Source organism: Phoenix dactylifera, unplaced genomic scaffold, assembly GCF_009389715.1.
Source record: "Phoenix dactylifera cultivar Barhee BC4 unplaced genomic scaffold, palm_55x_up_171113_PBpolish2nd_filt_p 000638F, whole genome shotgun sequence".
NCBI classification, from domain to species: domain Eukaryota; kingdom Viridiplantae; phylum Streptophyta; class Magnoliopsida; order Arecales; family Arecaceae; genus Phoenix; species Phoenix dactylifera.
In genome coordinates, this window is record NW_024068030.1 from 173,929 (window position 1) to 195,952 (window position 22,024).

General features: G+C 35.4%; 1 protein-coding gene across 4 annotated transcripts; it reads left to right on the top strand.

Annotated features, from left to right (window-relative positions):
• Positions 1-1,360: 1,360 nt before the first annotated feature.
• Positions 1,361-17,572, top strand: LOC103713169 (probable protein S-acyltransferase 19). 4 transcript variants are annotated; one of them, XM_026806990.2, is made up of 10 exons: positions 1,363-1,544; positions 3,336-3,401; positions 9,661-9,774; positions 9,886-10,296; positions 12,515-12,583; positions 12,673-12,744; positions 12,835-12,963; positions 15,414-15,494; positions 15,574-15,777; positions 16,051-17,572. In XM_026806990.2, the coding sequence occupies exons 1-10, from the start codon at positions 1,455-1,457 to the stop codon at positions 17,032-17,034; spliced, it is 2,220 nt and encodes a 739-aa protein (XP_026662791.2). In that variant the 5' UTR covers positions 1,363-1,454; the 3' UTR covers positions 17,035-17,572. The 4 variants fall into 4 exon arrangements, with proteins under 4 accessions (XP_026662792.2, XP_008798218.2, XP_026662791.2 ...); XM_008799996.4 differs by lacking the exon at positions 3,336-3,401 and having other exon boundaries at positions 1,362-1,675; XM_008799997.4 differs by lacking the exon at positions 3,336-3,401.
• The last annotated feature ends 4,452 nt before the right edge of the window (positions 17,573-22,024 follow it).

Consider the following 22,024-nt stretch of genomic DNA (forward strand, 5'->3'; position numbering starts at 1 on the left):
AGACAAAGCTCCAATATTTTTACTTTTCTTTTTCAGCCAAAAGATTGCGCTCATTTTTTCTTTTTTTTCTTCTCCTCTCCTTATTTTTTTCTTTTCTTTTTAAGGTGATGTCACCACCATGTTTGTTCGGCCAAGATTTAGCGGGGTCACACGTTGGTTCACAGGACCTAGTTGTAGCTCAAGCTCGAGCCAAGCTTCACAGAAAGTGCTGAAGCTCGGTTTGGCTAAGCTTTAAGCTTAGTTTTAGTAAGATAAGCTAATATTTTCTATTATTTTTGAACAGAGTCGGCATTCAGATTTGCTTGTTTATGAAATCAAGCATTGAAAAATATTTGAGCTCGGCTCGCTGCCAAGCTCAGAGTAATCGGCCGAGCATGAGGTGCTCGAGAGCATCTCCGGCAATTTCGAGCTATATCCTTAAAGTTGCAGTACCATACTATTTTAAGCCTCAAAATCTTAGAAAGTTTGTCCATATCATATTTGATTAATTAGTGCTACATGGAGAAGAAGCGTGCATTAATGGCACTCCACGTTTACTATTTTTTGAGATGTCTTTGTTCATGCTTGTTAACAGTGGTCAAGTATCGTTTTGTTGCAGTGAATTGGCTCAATCAAGGCCATGCAAGGGCCAAGCATCCAAATACCCGTGAACCACGGGAAGGCCAAACTCCATCAGTTTGTATCCGGCTCCCACGACAAGAATCATGCATGGGCCATGCAACGACAGCTTATGGTGCAGAACACGCGTACAAGTTCCCTACTATCCAAGTGCAGATCCAATGCCCTTTTCTTCCCTTTTAATGCTCAACATTTATAAGCCGTAATTAAAAGAGCATTCAAAGCCCTTAGCTTAGATTCGAACCGTATCTACCATCACCGCCTTACCACTATGTGTAGGCATTGAATGCTATGGGGAATCTGTAGTAAATGTAGCTCATACAACAAATATCCCACACGTGTGAAAGAATGAACCAATCAATAGCATTATTGGCTCACCAAAGTTGAGTAAAGCTTTCTACACCAGAATTCCGTGCTGCATGCAAAAAATTATCATATATGTTATAATATTTTTTTTTTTTAAGTTTCTTATATTGAAATTAATAGTACTGCAGATTAGACGGTGGGTTATATAGCAAATTATATTAGATTTACATTGTAGTAAATATTTCTACTGAATTATTAATTATTTTATTTTCTAATTTTTTATAATTGTATTTAGTGGTTTAGTAAATCAGATTTGAAAAAAAAATGATAAAAAAAAATCTGCCCATTGACTGCCGTGGTACTCCCCCGCTGCCCAACCAAAAGATTGACAACTTTTTTCCGGACCCAAACTATTAAATTTAAGCTCTCTCTTTTCCTCCCCTGAGGCTTGTGTGGGGTTCTTTGTTCTTTTCCCCCTTCACTCAAAAGGTTCCCTTTATGGCCCTTCTCCTCTGGGCTTTCCCCTTTTGATGCTCCGATCGGAGGGATCCAAAGAGGAGTCCTTGGCTGCAGTCATGGTGAGGCGCCATGGATGGCAGCTCCCTACTCACAACTTTCAGGTAGTGTTCTTTTTGTGGGTTTTTTTTTGGGAGATTTCTTGTGGATTGGGTCTCCTCTAACCCTCGGCGGCTTCAAATTGCTTGGGAAGAAATGGCTTTGGAAAAAGTTCGAAACTTTCGTATCTTTCATGGTAGGTTTTGGTGTTTTTATCTTCGTTTGCTTCTGGATTTCATGGGTCCTTCATAGAAGTATTCAATTCCTCTTCCCTTTAATTTTGTCGGAAAAAGCTGCATTTCAAGTCAACCATGTTCACGAATCTTCCAGGTTTTATCCTGAGTAACCATGTCAAGCTTGTGGATCTCTCTTATGGGTTCTTCTTGCTTCTTTTCAGAAGTACTTGGATCTTTTTATGCCTTTGGTTTTGTATTAAATCTACGTTGTTCTATTTCTGAGACTCATTTGTGTTCCTTATTGATGCTGGATTGAACTATGTTTGTAGACTCTGCAATGGCATCAGAAGGGCTCAAATATCTTCAATTTTTGTTCATTTTTCTTACTTTGAAATTGTATGATGTTTTGCATCCATGGTTCACCATGTGGTTTATCCTTGCTTCATCGCAACAGGATTCAGTTAATTTCTTTCCAATATGTTGGTTTTTCCTACTCCCCTTTTACTTTTGTGAGGAACCGGCATCTATTCTATTTCTTAATTCCACTTGTGCTTTTGATTAATAATGAAGCCAACTTTTTGTATGGATTGCAAAATGACATCGGAAGGGCTCATGATTCCATCTTTGTTATTATATTTTACATTTTTTCCTGAAAAGATTCACATTATTTCTGTTGGGGACGCATTCTTGTTGCATGTTTTTTTCCTTTCTGAACGTTAATGACGTTGGTTATTTTGCGTAGATTGCTGGGTGAGATTTTTTATCTGCATAGATGCCCTTGAATTTCCAGTCACACTGATTGTACCTTGTGAAAGTTCAATATATGTTTAACAGAAGATGACATGCTTGACATTAGCTAATTTCTTGTTACTGAAACTGTATTTAGATAAGATGACAATAAATATGATCAGAACTACTTTTTGTTAAATTTTTTTTTTTAAGTTCTCCATATATGCATTTGATTCATATATCATCCATAAAGAGATTCGACTTTGCTTATAATTTGTTTCTTTTCCTTTTCTCTTACCTGTTATAATATAGGTTCTTTTTGGGTCAGCCATTCTATGAGTAGTGTTCCCTGTGTTTTCAATGGTTGTGAAGAACACAAGGTGTGAATTATATCAGCATAGTATAGACTAATAATGGAAAAGTTGCTGGTGGGTTTGAACATTTTTCTTCCCTTTTCAAGTAGAATAACTAAAACATTGCAAAACATATGGAGGAATTTAATTTAACCAACAGTATATGGGTGTTATGGACAGAAAAGGGACCTATGAGAGTTTGAGAATGTTTTACTTCTAGTTGTTAAGCTGACATCAACTCTCAACATGTATATCAGACTTGGCAATTTTGGAAATAAGATGTAACAAGATGTATACACCCAAAATGTATGAAATAAGATGTCCCAAGTTAATGGGAGGTATTGCCTTGGCAACATCTGTATTTTATGCCTATATATGCATTAAATAGATAGGAGAGAGAAAGCTTTCCCCTCTCCAAAAAAGAGCAAATTTGTGAAAAGAATAAAAAACAAGAGGCTCACTTGACTCTCACATCATCAATTATTTTACCCTTAGTTATCAAAAGAAGGTGCACGTGCGGGAGCCAAGTACAAAGAGGTAGCTCTCATAATTTTCTTTTCTTAATAAGAAATGCTTTGGAATTGGCTGTTGGGTGCAGGGACAAGTTGTTGAAGAGACTCTGAAGTGGACACACTATCCTAAATGGACGATTTCTGCAACTAAGGTTTTACCATATCATTAGTGTATTAATTTACTACTTATTAAACATATAAACCCAACCATTGTTTATCTGATGGAGGGGCGTCTCCTTTTCCTTTGGTTTAGTATACAATATGATTGACTCCTAGAAATTTGTGAATTGCCAAGTACATTAGATGTATCCCTGGCAATCGTATAATGCTTATGGACTGATGAAGTTTATCCTCCTCTCTCATGCCTTTGTTTGGCTTCGTTCATTAGAAATGTCAAAAAAGGATTGATGGACTTATCTCTCTCTCTCTCTCTCTCTGTTTTATTAATAGAAAAATAAAAGAGAAGTTTGATGGACTTCTCCAAGGAACTAGATCGGGCTGGTCCTCCTCTTTCAAGTTGCTGTTTGGCTTCCCTAATTAGGATTCTCAAAAGTTAAAAAGAAAGAGAGTTTCATTGTGGGTTCTTAAAATGATACCAACGCTTTTGTAAACTTAGAAAACTGTTGCCAATGAACTACATAAGGTCTGTCATCCTCTCTCACATCATTGCTCCATTTCTTACTTAGAATCTCAAAAATAAAATATTTATTGGTAATTATATCACGTAGTTAGGAATCTCAAATCAGTTTATGTCTCTAGCTTCATCAATATCCAACCGTTACTGGTTTTAAGCCTAAGATTTAGATTTGCATCTAATGAATCACTTTATGGGTTTGGATCATGCTCGCTCTATTTTATGTCTGATTTAGGCCACAATCAAGCTAAACTTGGAGTTTTTAACTAATTTTCATTGTATTATATCAGGGTTGTCGAGATCAATTGAGTTAAATCCAATTTGATCAGATCCATACTTGATCCAATTTGTGGTCAGATCTAATTAGGATAGGGTTAAATTTGAATTTTTTTTCATACTTTGTTTTTTTTACTATGTGAGTTGTTGACTTGATTTCCCTTTTAATTGGCATTTGGAACTTTCATAATCATATTTAATGACTATTTTGTTTTTATTATATCACAAGTTATAATATAATATTAACTTTTTAAAAAATGACATTGGCTTATTCAAAACCTTCATTTATTAAAAAAATTTATGTTTAATCCTAGAAATTATTAATTTTGTTTTTATTATGTATTTTTACTTTTTATAATAATATTTTTTATGCCTCCTTAGTTCAATATTTATTTGATTTGCATTTTATCTTTTTATAGTTTAATATTAATTTTTTAAAAATTTCTCCCTGCAATGTTAGGATATTTTATTAGCTCAATAATATTTTGTAAATCACTCTCGTCCTCCATGCTTAAACGTGATGCAGAAACATTTATGAAGGCGCATTGGTGACTGCTTCCTAAGTAGACATCTTTTAAAATATTGGCCGATTGGCAAGTAGGGTGACATGACTTATTAGATATGATGTATATGGAGTAGCTTAGTCATATTTAGGCAGTTATAAAACTTACAGTCGTGCAATAAATTGTTCAATTGCCTGCTTATGAACTATTTGTTTGTTACTCCCCCTCATTCTTCTTTTGTTTTTGTTTCTTGTTGGTGAACAATAAATAAATGGTAGAAAACCAGAGTACACAACTGGAATGTAATTCAAAGAATTTTTAGAACCCATTGCTAAGAATAAAGTTAGATGACAAAGCTAAATTAAAGAATGAAGTGACAAGAAAAAGGCAAAATACATAAGAAAACATGCCAAAGAAAATCTTAACCTCCTAGACTCAAGGGCAATTCTTAGGCCAATATAATCCTCATAAGTAACCCGTTCTCTTGATTACAAATAATTATGTTTTATGATTCTCCAAACAACACGAGTAATGATGCATAATTCTGGAGCCTGTTATATTACATATACACTGCAGCACATGTTTAGTTTGATAAAATAGGAATCTTCAAAATTATTTTTCGTTTGAGCTTGTAAAGGATATGTGTATGTACGAACTTCCTTCAAATTGTTTATATTTGTGCTCGTATGTTAGAGAGTCTAAGCATATGCTTTTTGTTGATTCTGCTTTTTAAAAAAGTTCTTTAGGTGAAAAAGCCAGTAGCTAGATTTTCTGGCTTCTCCTAAGAGCACTTGTTTAACTTTTGTACTCGGAGAATGTTGAACTGACCCGTACCGACCCAGACCGGTCTCAAGGAATGCTACTTTCGGCGTTAAAAAATGGTTCTGGCCCCTATAGGGTTGGAACCCAGCGGTATCAGGCTATGTTATGCAGACCGGTTCGGTACTGGTCCGATAGGCGACCGGTACACCTACCGATACCAGTTCAGCATACCTTGTTTCTACTTGTAGAAACACTTCTTAGATAGTGCCACCAAACACTGATTTTTTTAAGAATGGACTTTTTTGCTCTAAAAGTCACAAAAGTACTTTCTTAAGCAACATAGGACACATCCTGTAATATTCTCTCCAAGTCTAACAGTTTATTAGAGAGAGAGTTATACGAATTTTTCCACTGGAGTATGTTAGGTAACTTATGGTGTTAGTACACTGTCCATGAATATCAAATTTCAATGCATTCTAGTGACTGAGGTTGGATATTCTAGAATATATTGAATTTTTGAGGAAAAAATAGTTCAAAGTCCTTCCTACTTTAAGCACCCCAGTATTGCTTTTTCCAAAGCATAAATCTATTTGTAGAACTCAAGTCTAGTAGAGTAACCTTAATAAAACTTAGTTGCCTATGGATTAAATGAAAAATATAAAGCATGCAGAATGCCTTTACCAAGTTGAATTAAGTAATTAACTCTTATTTCTTCCTGAAACTGAGTTGTTTTAAATTATCTTTGATGCAAATTGTTAATGGAGGTAATCTGTGGGAGAACTTAAATTGCTTAAACCCTACCAAACAAAAAAGGAGTGTGGGTACGTTTGATTTTGTTCAAGAGTCAGGTATATTAATCTTTTTATCATTGCATAGTGGTTTTCCATGAGTCATTTCTAGCCAATATGGTCTGAATAAAAGCAGCTGTCACGTGTCTTAAGATTAGAAAGGGTGTATCTTTTTCATGAGACCAAAATATAATTGCCACTTTAAAATATGGTTCAATGCACAGTAATACTGTATACTCTTATGTGAAATATATATTCTTAAAGTCTGAAAGGAATTTGCTATGATCATATATCAATAACTTGTGTAAGGAATGACTAAAGAATCAGAAAATCTCCATTAAATGTGACTTCAAAATTGTTATGAAACCTGGGTGTAAAACTGTAAACTTTAAAATCTCTGTTAAGCACGCCAAATCTCTCAAAGAAATTGGTTTGCATGGACAATTTAGTGCAACTTCTTTTGGCTACTAGATTATTAGAACTGACTTGATAAGAGCATGCAAGTGTAAGAACAAGTTTCAGTTTGGTTTTAGCTGTGTCATTATTAAAATTTTATAATGAAGAAGATCCAAATGAAGAAAAAAGAATTGATAATCTTCAGAAAAATAAAGAAAAAAAATGCAGAGTAAAGGAAAAAAAAATAGATATTTTTTTATATTGCTTTGGTGTCTTTGGGAGTATCATTTCATGCTTACATTCTAAAGCAACAAAAAGTACATTATTTTAGAAGTATTTCTTTTAATCTTGTCTACTAGATTGGAGCTTTAGGATACCAAAATATATGCTGAAAAAGAGGGCTACAACACCCAAAAGATCCTTACTCCTAACTATGTGTTTGACTTGCTATAATGTCATTAAAGGTGAATTGTCATTCTTTTTTTGAGGTTAGTCAAGGAGTAGGTATTAAAATGACTTTGCAAAATATCATTTTCATATATCCTTGAGCTGAGTGGGAAGTTTGAATGAGAAAAATATATGCTAGAAGACCTTAACAAATGATATATTTTAATATGTTCTTTCATATGCAATATTTGAAAATAACTATATATTAGCTAAAATTTGTTTCTTCCAACATGTCCCTGTTCTTCTTTTGCCCTCTTGCTGAGTCAAATGGTTGGATATTTGTTCAAATCTGATTCGTTTGTCTATGTCCATGTAGCACAGTTCCACCGCCCCCTAGCCCAGGAACTAATTCACACATGGAAACACTTTACTCCTTTGTGGGGAATTTTTCGATGATATGAAACAACTGACTTTAGCATCTGTGCACTTAGGCTCAATTTCTTTGTAACCCACCATTGCAAGTATTTAAAATAATTTCAAAACTTGGAAATTCATTTAATAATAAGAAAATGCCCCTTGGAATTCCAAGAAATGAAGCAATAGCTAACCATTAGCACAATTTACAGATGTATTATAACGGGTCCTATTGGTTGGTTTGGCAGAAACTCTAAATCATTGTTAGTTAAATATTAGTTCTGTCTAAGTTGAGGATATTTTAATTCTGGTTTGGAGTTTGCACAGGAACATAAAAGCAATGAAGGTGGAATTCTAATTTTTTATATATCTTAAATATGGAAAGCAATATATCCATAAAACCTCAACCGGCATTCAAAAATTAAGGTCTAATAGTGCCTTGTATATGTATGTATATGTAATATTTCAAAAAAATGGCTTTAGCAGCTCTGTTGATGGTAGGGGCTGTATGGTTGCCAAACTTTATGAATTGATTTAATTCAATTTTTAAAAATTGATGTGCTTGCAAAGGATTGTTTTGCTTGTTCTTCAAAAAGTTCTTTTAAAATAGTAAAGAGTTCATAATATCTGAAAAACAAGTTCTTAAGAAATATGGCACTGGTGTATTTTTAAAACCAGAAATCAAGTAAGATGATAGACTGTTCTTTTCATTATAGTTATATGTCAGATCTCTTCATCTTGCTTCAAGGATCCAGTATATCTAGAGTGCTTCTAATTGTAAAAAAAAAATCACATGGATCTAGTTTTACAAGTCATTATTATCATGATTTTAATGTTTCTTCACAAAGTAAAAGGATCTACTTGTGTCAAAATTAATCTATTATCGCCTAAATTTTGATAGCATGTGTACATCACTAGTGCCAACATGCTACATTTTCCCAAAAGTCGTTAGTATTTTAAAATCAATTTTTGAAGATTAATTTGAAAAATTAATAACTGAAAATCAATTATTCTTGTTAGGTTGTAGATAAGCCCCTTCATGACGACTGACAATATTTGAAGATAAATCTGAATGAACAACATTTGCATGTCTTACAAGATTTTTTGGTGTAAGCTTTAAGGATCAACCTAGATCCCCAAAATGACTTGATTTTGATGCTGGATTCATGCTCTATGGCATGATCCAATGATCAAACATGTTGTAAATTCAATTTTCCAGAGTTTCCCCTTAGTTTTCCAAATTAAGTTCAAATATAGGTTCAGTTTTTTGAATAAATTTTAGAAAAAAGGGTGGGGAAGAAAATCACCTAACTAGAATGTGTTTTTAGCTGAAGAAATGGGTTTAGATTCAAGGATCCGATGCAAAAATCCCGATTACCGTCTTCTACCTTTCCTTCCCCTGGTTTTCACATTCAAACTGTGGAAAAAGAGGAAGGAACAACATAAACAAGGTATATTGAGCAGTATTGAGGTGTACCGCTTAGTTTGGAGCTGGTCTAGGGTGAAAAACCTTGATCTGCACATGAATTGCATGATCCAGGTCAGTTTGGGCTGTTCGAATGCGATTCTGTCAATTTTAGCCCGAACCAAGCCCCTAGACAATTGTATGGGCTTTGTTTTATATGATCTGGGCGGCTTTTGAATCCTTGATCTAAGACCCTTGCTGCTCCAGTATTGCTCTTGTGGATATGTACTGCTCTTGTTGAATGGGCGTTGGACCGGAACTGGGTACCAGTGTGCCAACCCATATCAACACATGCCTGCTTGGATCAGCTTGTAGTGTGTTCAACTTAGGTTGATATAGACTGTTACCTCTAGGTAGCAAGCCAAAAGTCCTCATTTTATATTAATTTTTTTTTTGTTTTGGCATGGTATGGCAAGCAGTACTTCCTTGCGAACGATAATGATGCATTTCCTTTGGTATTGAAATTAGAGAAGTTTAATGTGCAAGAAGTATTGTTTCCTGTACAAAGTTGTATTGCCAGAAGCTTCCTATGTGCACGTCTGGGGGTGTGTCATGCCTACCTGTACCGTAAGCTATCGGTGCCCAGTACTGGTACAAGTACAGTAAAGCTTGGCAAGAAGTATTGTGATATTGATGATAATTTTATGTTGTCGGTTGAAAGGAAATGATCTTTATTATCGTCTTGGGTTTATCAATATGTTATCTCTTAAGCTTTAGTTTCCGTTATTTTGGGAAATCATATTACTCGGTACTAATTTTCTTTTCCATTTGCATTTCTTTTAATAGGTTATTGCTCTCACGGTGTTCTTTCTTCTGGTTGTTGCATTCTATGCTTTCTTTGCACCCTTTCTTGGTAAACAGATATTTGAATATGCTTCAATTGCTGTTTACACTCCTGTGGTACGTGAACTCCTACCTCAAGGCAATTGTAGATGCATGTTTAGCTTCTGTTGACATGATGGATTGAGTTCTAATACTCTTGATTCTTTATTTCCCATAATGTTATTTCAGGCACTTGCAGTTTTTATCCTTTATGTCCGTTGTACACGCATAAACCCTGCTGATCCTGGAATTATGTCAAAGTTTGATGATGAGGTGATCAATTTACCTAAGAATAATCCTGGGGTGCAAGGCACAAATTTACGTGACAATCTTCACAATAATGCAACTGGAGCACATTCTTCTCCATCATCAGCTTGTAGAAGCTCTCTAGATGGTAATCCTAACAAAAAAGCTTCACCTGGAGGAGATGCAAGGATAGATACCCCGGTGCACCCACCAAGAAGAATTAAGTCACCTTGCTGCAGATTTGGAGGGTTCATCTGTGCATTATTTGTAAAAGATGACTGCCGCAAACCAGAAACTACTGAAGAACAAGCTGGTGAGGAAGATGCTTTGTTCTGTACATTGTGCAATGCTAAGGTAAAGGTTCTAGACAATATGATTTTTTGAAGATTATTGCTGATAATTCATCAATTCTTTTTTGTTCTTAAGTAATACATGTAAGATATTGTCATGACATTGATGAAAGAGGAAAACCATTACATAACTGTAGTGTTGTATTAGAATCCCTTTATATGTCAAACTATACTTGTCACATCAAACCTCACTTATATTAAGTTTATATATTTGTCAGTCAGTAGTGAAGCAGCATATATTTTCCAAGATAATTCTTATGCATCTTCTTTTTCTCCTCTCTTCATTACAATTATTTGAAACCTATCATGGAAGTAGACCATAAAATGTTACCAAGGCATTTATTAATTCAGAAAGGGAAAAAATTTATCAAGGGCATTAATTATCATTTACCATACTTGCTTGAAATTGTCTCCTTCCAAAAGTTTCTCAAGGTCTCAGATTTGGTCATATCCTCTTCATGTTCTATTTGTTTTAAATTTCTTTATTTTTTTTAATTTCAGAGTCTTCTCATTTAAATTCATTATCAAGATCTGCTACTTTTCTTTCTCAAAAGGATCTGCTAATTTTCTATGTGTCATTCTTTTTGTTTATTTTGTTGTTTTCCTCCATTTCCCAAATGTTACATGCACTTGGGTTTGTTAGGTGCAGCCGTGCAGGTGTGTGTCCAAGTATCAGATCCTTTTTTGTGGACCATACCAAAGTGTCATATTAATGCCCATATCTAAGTATTGGTTTAAGGTACTTAAGATCAAACTGAATGGTCCAGGTATCTTTTAAGTTTTGAGACATCCTATATTTATATTATCCCACTACTAGTTGCTTTGACAGTTGTTATGCCCTATTATTTTTTTTAAGACATAAATCACCTACAGTTGTTGTTATCTCAGTAATATCATCCACCACCCAAAAATTAAAAAAAAATATGGAATTTAAAATAAGATGTATGATGCCCTTGTGCTATCTTGGTATTTCACTAATTTTTAGAGAAACAAAAAACACAAATACTGCAATAATGCCAAACAGGCCCTTAGTGATTGGTTATTGGTTCTAGGAAGTTCGAGGTGTTAGGACTTTAAGAGAGTGTGCAATCTATACCCAAAATTAAATTTTACACAACTATTCAGATTTCTGCAAATTCCAGGATTTGCAGGCTTTGATGGATTTGAGCAATTAAACAAGTGATATTTCAAATTGGATGACAAGTTGAAATTAAAAGAAACTAGCTACAGGTACTTAGTTGATTAAAGGTCAGAGAAGGAAGAAAAGATTAAAAAAATGGAGGGGAGAGGAGAGAGAAGAAATTAGATTTTTTTTAACTAAAATATTCAGCATATCTCACTCTTTACAAGCGTTTTAGGCTTCTTAGACTTAGTTGAGATTTTAAACTTGTCCAATTTGAACTCATAACATATAAGATTCATAACATAGCAAAGAAGTTACGTAAAGCCCAGGTATTAGAGTCCTATTAGGACTCTTGACAAGTAATTAATCTCCCACATGATCACCTGAAACCTTTCTGTAAATTACAAAATTCAGATTCCCTTGCATGCGTGCATCCATCCGTCAACCATTTTTCTGGGTGTATTCCGTCCTCAGTAACTGAAATGTTCAATCCCTGTTTCCTTTTTTTCCTTTTTCATTTTCTTTTCTCAAGAGCTTCTCTTCCCCACTCCTCCATCCACTTCCTGACTTTAGGTAATCAAATTTAAATTTATGTAACAATAAGTATTTGAAGAATGAGTTTTCCTCTCATTTTCTTAGCTTTTGTAGTTTTTGTAGGTCCCTAAATAAAGTAACTTAAGGCATATGTGATTGAGTAAATGCTCTTGGATTGCTTCCCCTTCGAGATCTTTTACGTTTTTTGATTTAATGCCTTGTTATAAGTTTTATTCTCACATCAATTGAACACATCAGTTACCTCATAATAATTAAACCTACCACACCTGTTAATAATTTATCCTACCACATCCCTGTTAATCAAATGGTTTTGGTTAGAAATATCCATATAAGTGCTTGTTTCCAGCATTTGTTCCTGAAATGATTTTAGTCATGATCATAATTTGAAAATCCTTCTTTCTTGAATTATGCACATCCTTTATGTGCTAATAGTTTCCTTTTTGCTGGACATCTGCTAATTATAGTGAAGTTTCTAATCTATGAATTATAGAGTAGTTCATATATTTATGACTTCTTAGATTTCATATATTTGTGCACCTTGCAGGTCCGCAAGTTCAGTAAACATTGCAGAAGTTGTGATAAATGTGTTGATGGGTTTGACCATCACTGTCGGGTACTTTCTCCTGTAATACTTAAATTATTAATTTCTTAATTGTCAATTAGCTAAAAAATTTCATATCTGTGTTATATATTTGCCTACAGTGGCTGAATAATTGCGTGGGGAGGAAAAATTATATAACATTTATTTCTCTTATGGCCACTAGTCTCATTTGGGTATGTTGCTAATACTATGTAAATTTGTTGAATTCTTTGGACTTGAGTTCCTCAGTTTATTTGAACTCATAACATTTTCTTGTACGCCAGCTTGCAATTGAATGTGGTGTAGGCGTTGCTGTTCTTGTTCTCTGCTTTGTCAATCAGAAGGGTACAGAGATCAGCATTAAGGAGAAATTAGGAAATGGCTTTTCTCGTGCTCCATTTGCAACTGTTGTGGTAAGTTTGATGCTTCAAGGTTGCCCTGTTTTCTCTAGATGATTAACTGTTGCAGGTTTGTGGACCATTGCCATCCTTAGTTGGCTTTTCTGTTTTATAAGAAAGTATTTGTCGAATTGGGTCTGGGCCACTATCTTCGATGGGGCACTATGGAGGTATTATGTGCTAGTAATTTTGTTTATTCAAAAGGTTTAGAGTCTAGTTTTTCCTCTCACCTCTATATCTTGACTTTGGTCTGAAGCATGTGTTTTGAGTGAACATCAAATAGCTACTTTTGCTGGTTCAACAGATACAATCTTTGATATGTAAGAGACCTTTTCAGTGATTCCAAGATCACTAAAATCCAATATTTGTGCAAAAAGTTGTGCCTTCCAGAAACTTGCTGGTTCCACAGAAACTGTGGCAGGCTTTGTCATTGATCTAGTGATCTTCCGATCCATGCTACATCATATGTTATCTCCTCCATGTGTTTAAAATAGCATCCTACATTACTTGGCATCAAAACTTAAGGTTATCCCTCCGTGTGTGTGTGTAATTAGATAGGTTGTTAAAAAAGTAGTGATGCATTCTAACATTTCAGGTTGAATTTTTGAAAGTTTCCCTTGTGCGAACACTGATATTGCCAGTCTTTTTCCCCCTCCTTATCTTTTCTCCATTCTTTAACACAACTAGATATCAAGATTGCCCTTTTCTTGCATGAGAATTTGTGGGGCTAAGATTATCGGATAGTATGCTCATGGAGCATCAAAAGAGTTGATACACCAAAAGTCAACATTTGGTCTGAAGAAGTCCAGGGCATGAAATGTTTGATCAAGGGCCCGTTGTCTGATGTTTCCATAGCCAAGTTGGTTATTCTATTTTAGTTTGTTTAGTGCTTCTGATCATATTTTTTTGGTGTTTTATGTAAACAAAATTTAAGCGAATTTTGTTATTGCTTGGGCACTAAAGTTGCACAGCCAAGTTTTAACTGATCTCTATTGAATCATGCACTTGGGAATGATTTTCTTTTTTTTTGCTGAAACGGATGATTCGTACAGTTCCTTGGGAATGATTGTTCGAGGTTGGAAATTTGTGTGTGAATCTGATTGACACACCAATTTACCCTCATGGCAAGCTGGAAAATGACCATATGAATCTGCCTATTATCTAGGCATATATCATGAACTATTTAACAAGCATATTAAATTGCCACTAGGCTTCTTATTTTTTGCTGACCTACCACCCACCCACCCACCCCAAACCATATTTTTCTTATTTTGATGGTATCATGCACCAATTTCAAGAATCTTGGAATGAAATTCTGCATGAGTCCTACAGTTATGCATCTTAAAGGTTTACAGAATATTGCTTGGTTTGGTTTACCATTTCACTTTCAGATGAACCCTTGAATATTGTATTTTTTTAGATAAAAATGATAACAAAAATAATTTGATTTTATTTGATGTTACAAATACTAAAGGAGTTCTGATAATCAAGTTGCATTACACATAATCATCACTTAGGTGTGTTAGAAAGGACAGAACATCCATATTTCTAATAGACTATCATATCATGAAGGAAAGTTGAGAGCTAGTGAATAGGTACTGCAGTGCAAGGTTCACCGTCTCGATACCGGATCCTATATTAGTACCATCCTATTACAGTGTTGGTATGCGGTACAGTACGAGACGGCGAGGCATACTTAGTGTCGGTATAGTACGAGATTGTATACCGATTCGGTATGAGCATCCGGTATGGTATGGTACTGATCGGTATTTTTAGTCATGATTTCAATGGCATGCTTACCAAGAGAATGGTAAAAAAGATGATTAATAATTAGTCTAAACTGGATACTGATAATATGTCTAGCATAAAGGCAGAGAGTTGCAGATAAGCAAATTGACATGAGTTTAGGTTATAAGATTTAGTATGTTCATCCAGTCATCCTGCATATTCAGACTCTTTTTCTTTTTCTTTCGACTTTGTTATTTAATTTGGCTAATGGTCTTGGAATGCAGGTACTACCCAGTTGGAGGAAATTGCAGTCATAAGCACTACTTTAATAGTTATTAGTACAGTTAGCATCTTATGAAGGGGTAGATACTGCACACATTTGTTATAGACCATGAAAGTTTCCTTATTTTTCAGTACTTATGTTCTTTTTATTCCTTCCCATTGTGAAGGAGAATTCAAAGCATGTACAAACGCCATTAAATGTCAATGTCTTGTATTCTTACTTCTATCCAAAAAATTTGAGTAGCAAAATTTTTTTGCCTTTACTGCCAGCTTAAATACTATCATGGTTTCTTATAGAGATATGACTTGCTTCATCATAACTAGTAGTTCTAAAACTAAAATCTTCATATCATTTTGAAGTACTCGTTGACTGAACAAATCTAATCTCTTCGGAATGCATTGAGAAAATAACACCTTCAATATGAGAAACATAATTCCAAGATTTTGTTATGTAGGCCACATGTACTGCAGTATCATTATTGGCTTGTGTGCCTTTGGGTGAACTCTTCTTTTTCCACATGATATTGATGAAAAAGGTTAGTCTGAAGAAAAGCTGAGTACCTTTGGAATTTTCATATTTATAAACCAGTTGAATCTTTTCCTCTCATATGCCAGGGAATTACGACGTATGAGTATGTTGTTGCTATGAGAGCTATGAGTGAAGCACCTCCAGCATCTGCAGATGAGGAAGGACAAAATGCTCTTTATTCACCAAGTAATTCTGCCACAACTGGTTTAAGTGGTGGAAGTTCTGTGGGCATGGGCCTTCAATATAAAGGTGTATGGTGCACTCCTCCAAGGGTATTTGTTGACCAGCAGGTAAGCCTCCACAACATGTTCACCTTTCCTGGCATATTGAAAAATGGATGGATCAGTAAAATTTTAAAATACCAATATCTTAACTTTTCAGACTAGTGAGAGCATGCATGGGAATCACATGGATGATTCAGTATAAACAAGACTGGTCATCCAATTAATGTTGTTTGATTTCTTCAACCGTAATTTTGAATCTTATGACAATCTAAATTTCAAAATAAAACGGAAAGTATGAGTGTTTCTGTGGACTGATTTCTTGCTTTTGGTCTCAAATAGGATGAAGTCATCCCACATTTGGAGCCAGGTATGGTACCTTCAACTGTTGATCCAGATGCGGCCGGGTATTTTGAAAGAGCAAACAAGTCCAGAAAGGCTGTTAAGATCAGTGCCTGGAAGCTTGCCAAATTGGACTCCGATGAGGCAATAAAGGCTGCAGCCAAAGCCAGGGCATCCTCTTCAGTTCTTCGGCCCATTGATGCTCATCATGTCTCTGATGTGGACTTCAGCTCCAGTGGCAATGCAAGCGTCAGAAGTAGTACGAGCATGGATTTGCCTGCAACTAAAGAATCAAGGAATAAGCTGAAGTTTTCTCCTCTGCGGGACTCCTATCCAGAGAGTCTTGCAAGCAAGGAAGATTATGAGACTGGTACACAAACTGCAAGCAGCTTAAGCAGTCCAGTTCACATCCATGATCCTGTTGCTCTTGGTTCACGGCCTTTGCAGCATTCACTTCCTGAACATCCTCCACACATTCTTCCAAAAGGGCCTTTTCCAACTACCCAGCTGACTAACCCAATGTTCCAATCTGCTACTTCAGTTGTTAGGGAGACCAAAAAGGCCTCAGTCATATGGGATCAAGAAGCTGGCCGGTATGTGTCAGTACCTGTGACTGCTAGAAGTGAAACTACTATGGAGGTTCCAGTGAGAACCTCTTGGGTTTCAATGGTAAGTCCTCCTGCAGAATCTAGTGCTTATGGACGAAGACCAACCCTTTCGAGTGCCTCTGATTCAGTTGTATCTCCTTTGCCACGACTAGAGAGATTAATGTACACGGGGCAGTCGATATTCTTTGGTGGGCCCCTTCTAAATGCTCCAGTTAGAGATATGCGGGGCAATGAGAATGCTGCTGGATTGAGACCAAATGCTGAGAAGGAATCTCATGGGCATCGTGAGGTACGTGGAGAGAGAGGTCAAGCAGCAAACTCATTCCCTGTGTTTGTTCCTGGAAAATTTCAGAACCCTCCATCTAAACCCAAGTGATATCTTGCATGATATTTCTTCTGTTTTCACCATCTTTGAACTGTTTAAGTAGTGGCATGAATCTGCTCTTGTGAGATTTATGATAAGAAGGTGCTTCAACAGCAAATTCTTGAGGCAGTTGTGGATGACAATTAAATAATGACTGCTGTTTAAGTTAATGCTGCAAACTGTTGTAAGGTTATAAACCTGCAAGCCAAGCAGATGCTCCAGTTGAGAAAACCTGACCATAAGAGTGATCATCCTATTCAAAGCACCCAGATCTTCCGTGGTGGTGTTTCCTTCTTTGCTGATCAATTGTTCCTGCCTGCAAAACACCTGGCCTCCAGCGAAGGATTATCATCAGATGTATGTCTTTTTACATATTCATTTGAGGATCATGTTGGGTACTGATGCATTGATAGATAATCCTTTTTGTTTTCATTAGATTTGCAGTTTTAAGGATCTCAGCTGTTGTCTTTTCCAACTTCATAATTTGTATCAGAATTTTGTAAGTTTTCTTGAATGCTATGGTAGAAAATTATTGTTGGAATTTGCTGAACTTATTTGAAGACCTCTAAATATGAATCCTATCAGAGGATTTGCTTGAAGATGTAGGTCTGCTAGAGCGCATTGAGATGATTTAAGCTTGCCTTAGCAATTAGGTTTTTTGATGTTGGAGGTGGATGAAATTCTTTTTTTCCAAGATTTTGATGTATGAAGGAATATTTGTTTGCTACATCATTATATGAGAAGCAGGATTGTCGTTGACCCTTCAAAAAGAGGTGAGAGAAGATGATTTCTTTTGTTTACTCAAAAGAATTGATGTTCGGTTGGAAGCTACTCCACTTTTAACAGATCGATCATTCAATGATCAAAGAGCATGCCATGAGAGTTCATGAGCTTACGTCAGAGACTATCTAATGGAGATGGATGTAGTCCTGCATAGCAGTGTTATGAGAGGAGAGATGTAGGGGATATAGATCAGGACATGGCGTTTCAAGATCGTCGAATCTATGACAAAGTTGCAAGTCATAGATGAAAATCCTCATTGGAGGTCCCAAATTGGCCATGATGCTAAATACCTGTGTTTGAAATGCTGAAGTATTGTTTTCACCAGATTACCTTTTTATTGCTGTAGTTTTCTTGATATAGATAAAATAACTTGGGAGGCAAACTTCCTTGATATCAGCTGCATGGCATATTTTGATAGGCCAAACTAAAATTCCTGTGAATTTTCTTTCATTTAAAACCAAAAAGCACAGGATTCGGATCGAAATGGACTCAGGTCAAATGGTTCGATAAAAGAAACCTTCAACACAGCTAATCCATTTACAATCAGATTGTCTAGTGTAAATCCATGTTGAACCTTTTTATTTTACATGGTCCCATTTCACCCACCTAATTATAGTTCTACTTGTTGGTTATATACGTTAAGGAGTGAAAAAAAAGAGCCAAAAAGAGAGAACCTAAAGTTAAGTATTAAAATAAAGTTAGAGAGAGAGGAGAAGAAATTAAGGTGGAGGCAAAAGTGGAAAAATGCTACACTTGCTGTTCGCCACAAATTCTCTTCTCCATTTTGTTTATTTTGTTTAAAACCATTAGCTACTGTTTTTAATTATCCAAAGCAAACCATGAGTAACCCAAGGCCTATGGGTTCTAAACCAAAACCAACCATTTATAATTGCATTGGACTTGAATAAAAACTAAACTTCAGTCCTGTGGGGGCAAAAAAATCACCCAAAGTTACTTGTTTCAACCTAATTCGGATTGATCGATGTGTATGGGATCAAAAATCACCACCCTTGCATAAGATGTGGATGAAGCTGAACAAACAACCTTCCAGATACTGAGGTAATTAAACATTTCTACAAATTGCATGGTAGATGATTCACTGTCAGACAAATCCATGTAAAATTTTGTGTATCAAGTAGCTATTTACTATTGTAAATTTATGGATCTACTTCTATTGCCGGTTGTGACGAGAATCGTTAATGCAAAAAAAAAAAATTGTATATGATGCTGTTGGTCATAGTTTAAATTAAAAGTTGGTATCAAGTTGTGCACTTGTTATGCTTATTAAAATGGTTTCTAAGGGCTTCATTAATTTATAGACTGTAACACAATTTGCTCATAAAATCTCCTACTACTATAATGCTTATTATAATGGTTCCTGTTCACCTCCATATTAGGCCCTAGTTTTTGTTCAGAGAAACATTTATAATCCAATTTACCTCTGGCCAGTTCTAAAATTAGCCAGCACCATGCTTAATGCATGGGCCCCTATCATGACCATATAATTAGGGATGGCAATCCTCACTCCAATGAAGTGATGCAACAGGAATTTGACATGAAATTAGCAGATTTAGATTGCCATAAATGGGTTCATGTCATAGATGAGTCAAATTGATTAATCCATTCGTTAAATGAATCGTGTTTGGATTTTGTCAATCTCTTTCTGCACCAATTACAAAAATAGTTGATCAATCAACTGGGGCGAGCATCACCTCGGCCGATCAAGTTAACAGTCAATTAAGGAGGGTCTTTTACCGATCATTTTTGTTATGTTAACTGGTCTGAGATAATCGATCATTGATTGATTGTTGATCAGATCATCGTTGGTCGCTTGGCTGATTTTAATTGTTGACCAGATTGTTACTGGTCACTGGACTGATTTATCAATTGCTAATCACTGACCAGACAAACACTACTCTCTTAACTGAACCAGTTATCGATCATTGATCAGACAAACACTATTTTGTCATTTGAACCAGTGATTGATCACTGATGAAGAAGTCACTGGTAACTTGATTGATTCAGTCCCAGGTTCCTTAATTGATGGCCTCGTTTTAAAGGACATCTAATCACCTTGTGATTGATATCGATGACATGCTAATCCTACAATAAGTTAATCTTCAGAAAATTAAATTATCAAAGGGAAAATAAAACAAGTTAACAGGAAATAAACTGATCTACAAAAAACTAAAGCGATCAGTGACAAAGCAAATAGCAGTAAGTTAAAGATAAACTGCAAGTGAAAAGGTAAAAAGGCCAAAAGACCTGGATAAGTTCTACAAAGACTTACATTGTGAAGAGCATTGAAGGGGGATTTTAATACAAAGATATTACTCTCCTTTCTAAAGGGTAAACAACTACTAACTGAATTCCTCATTCGCATTCGTCACATATCAATTTGTAACTCCCACTCGAACACACTAAAATCTGTACATGATTTCCTTGCACCATGCATCAAATGTTAACCCTACGCAATCATCGATCACCGTGTGGCTACCAAGTTACATTCCCACTTCATGTGCCAAAGTGTCCCTGCCATATTATCAAAAATATATAAAAGTATATAAATTAAACCATCGATAATTAATGTTCTACCGAAAAACCATAGATTAATGACTGCATAATATGGATGACAACAGGTTTATAGTTTTAATCAATCTAACTAGTTCTGCCTCTTCAATAACTAGGTTAGATTGACATGATTATGACCCAGACTATTAGCTTGTAACTAACACATTTACCACTATGACTTAACAAGTTGCATCTACCATTATCCATATAATTGGATGCCAATTGCAAATTAAGAGGTTAAGTATGTCAATTTGACAGATTAAATAGGTCATCATAGACAAATTGATCCCACTAATTTATCACACAAGTGGGGTTATGCGTGTTGCTATAGCTTACTTGTTTAACAAATAGGTTGGTTGCAAATTGATAGCTTTATTAAAGTAATTATGTCTCCATGCGATGTGATCTAGGGTTCACATGGGTTGGGTTGGTTTGGGTTAGAGACCAACTCTTGGAACCAATCCAATCCAAATTAGGTCCCAGTTTTTTGAACCATAGCTGAACCAATTAATGTCCTGAATCGACCAAATGAAACCCAATCAAGATCAGGTTGATTTGGATTAGTCCTCGAATTACTCAAAAGATGAACAAAGAAATCAGCCAATGAATTATTGAATTTATTCAAGAAAAAGATTAACAGTAGAAGGAGAATTATGAAAACATATATACTATAATAAAATATATATTAAAACAATAAAATCGAAAATATCTGTATATATAGAATATAGTGCGTTACAAACTTCAGCCATGATGAACTAATACTTTATTCAAAAATGCAATACTTAATCAACATTATCAGTGAAGAATCTATCAAAATTAACCAAATATTATATGATATATAATTATTCTGTTATTATAAATTAATTCTACATAAACATATTATATATGTGTATGCATGGATTAAGTCAAGGTTACCCAACCCTTTAGCCAAACATGAATTGATTTGTTCAGGTTTCTAAAATTTGGAAATGAGTTGACCTGATTCTATTTCCACCTGATTTAAACCAACCCAAAAAGACGGATCAATTCGGTTTTTAGGTTTGAACTAAAATCATGCGTACCCTAATATAAACTTGATCTAATTGATCCAACATTAATTTATTGCTGCCCCTAAAGGTAAACTTGAGAATGCTAAATAAACAAAGATGTAAATCTGGATGTTGCCCAGAGATGGTCACCCAAGAGGGGGGTGAATTGGGTGTTTTAAAACTTTTTGTCCAATTAAAAATAAAACACACAAATGTATGAGCTAAGGTAAAAATAGAGGTATGAAAACAGACAATCGCAAACACAAGATTTTATAGTGGTTCGGAGCTTCCACTGCTCCTACATCCACTCCCCAAAGCACCTTTGGGAATTTCCACTATAATCCAAGATTACAGTCCGGTAGTTTTGCGAGTGCACTACCCAACTCGTTGTTTTACACCGGGCTAACAACGAACCCTACAACCCCCAATTTCACCTAGGCTTGGGACGCCTTTCCCTTGTTCCAAGTCCCTTGACTGGAACAAGCACAATAACCAAAGGTTTTACAAAAGATTTGAAAGCTCTAAATAAGCAGATAAAACAGTGAGAAATAACAAAACCCGAAAGAACCCTTTTAGCCGTTGGAAGCGTGGGAAATGGTGGTTCTTCCGATGTGGATCGC

Coding starts and splice junctions, on each gene's coding strand:
- LOC103713169 (XM_008799996.4), top strand. CDS start 1,517: ATGGCAGCTCCCTACTCACAACTTTCAGGTAGTGTTCTTTTTGTGGGT. Junction 10,297..12,514: donor GTACATTGTGCAATGCTAAG/GTAAAGGTTCTA, acceptor TGCACCTTGCAG/GTCCGCAAGTTCAGTAAACA. Junction 15,495..15,573: donor ACATGATATTGATGAAAAAG/GTTAGTCTGAAG, acceptor CTCATATGCCAG/GGAATTACGACGTATGAGTA.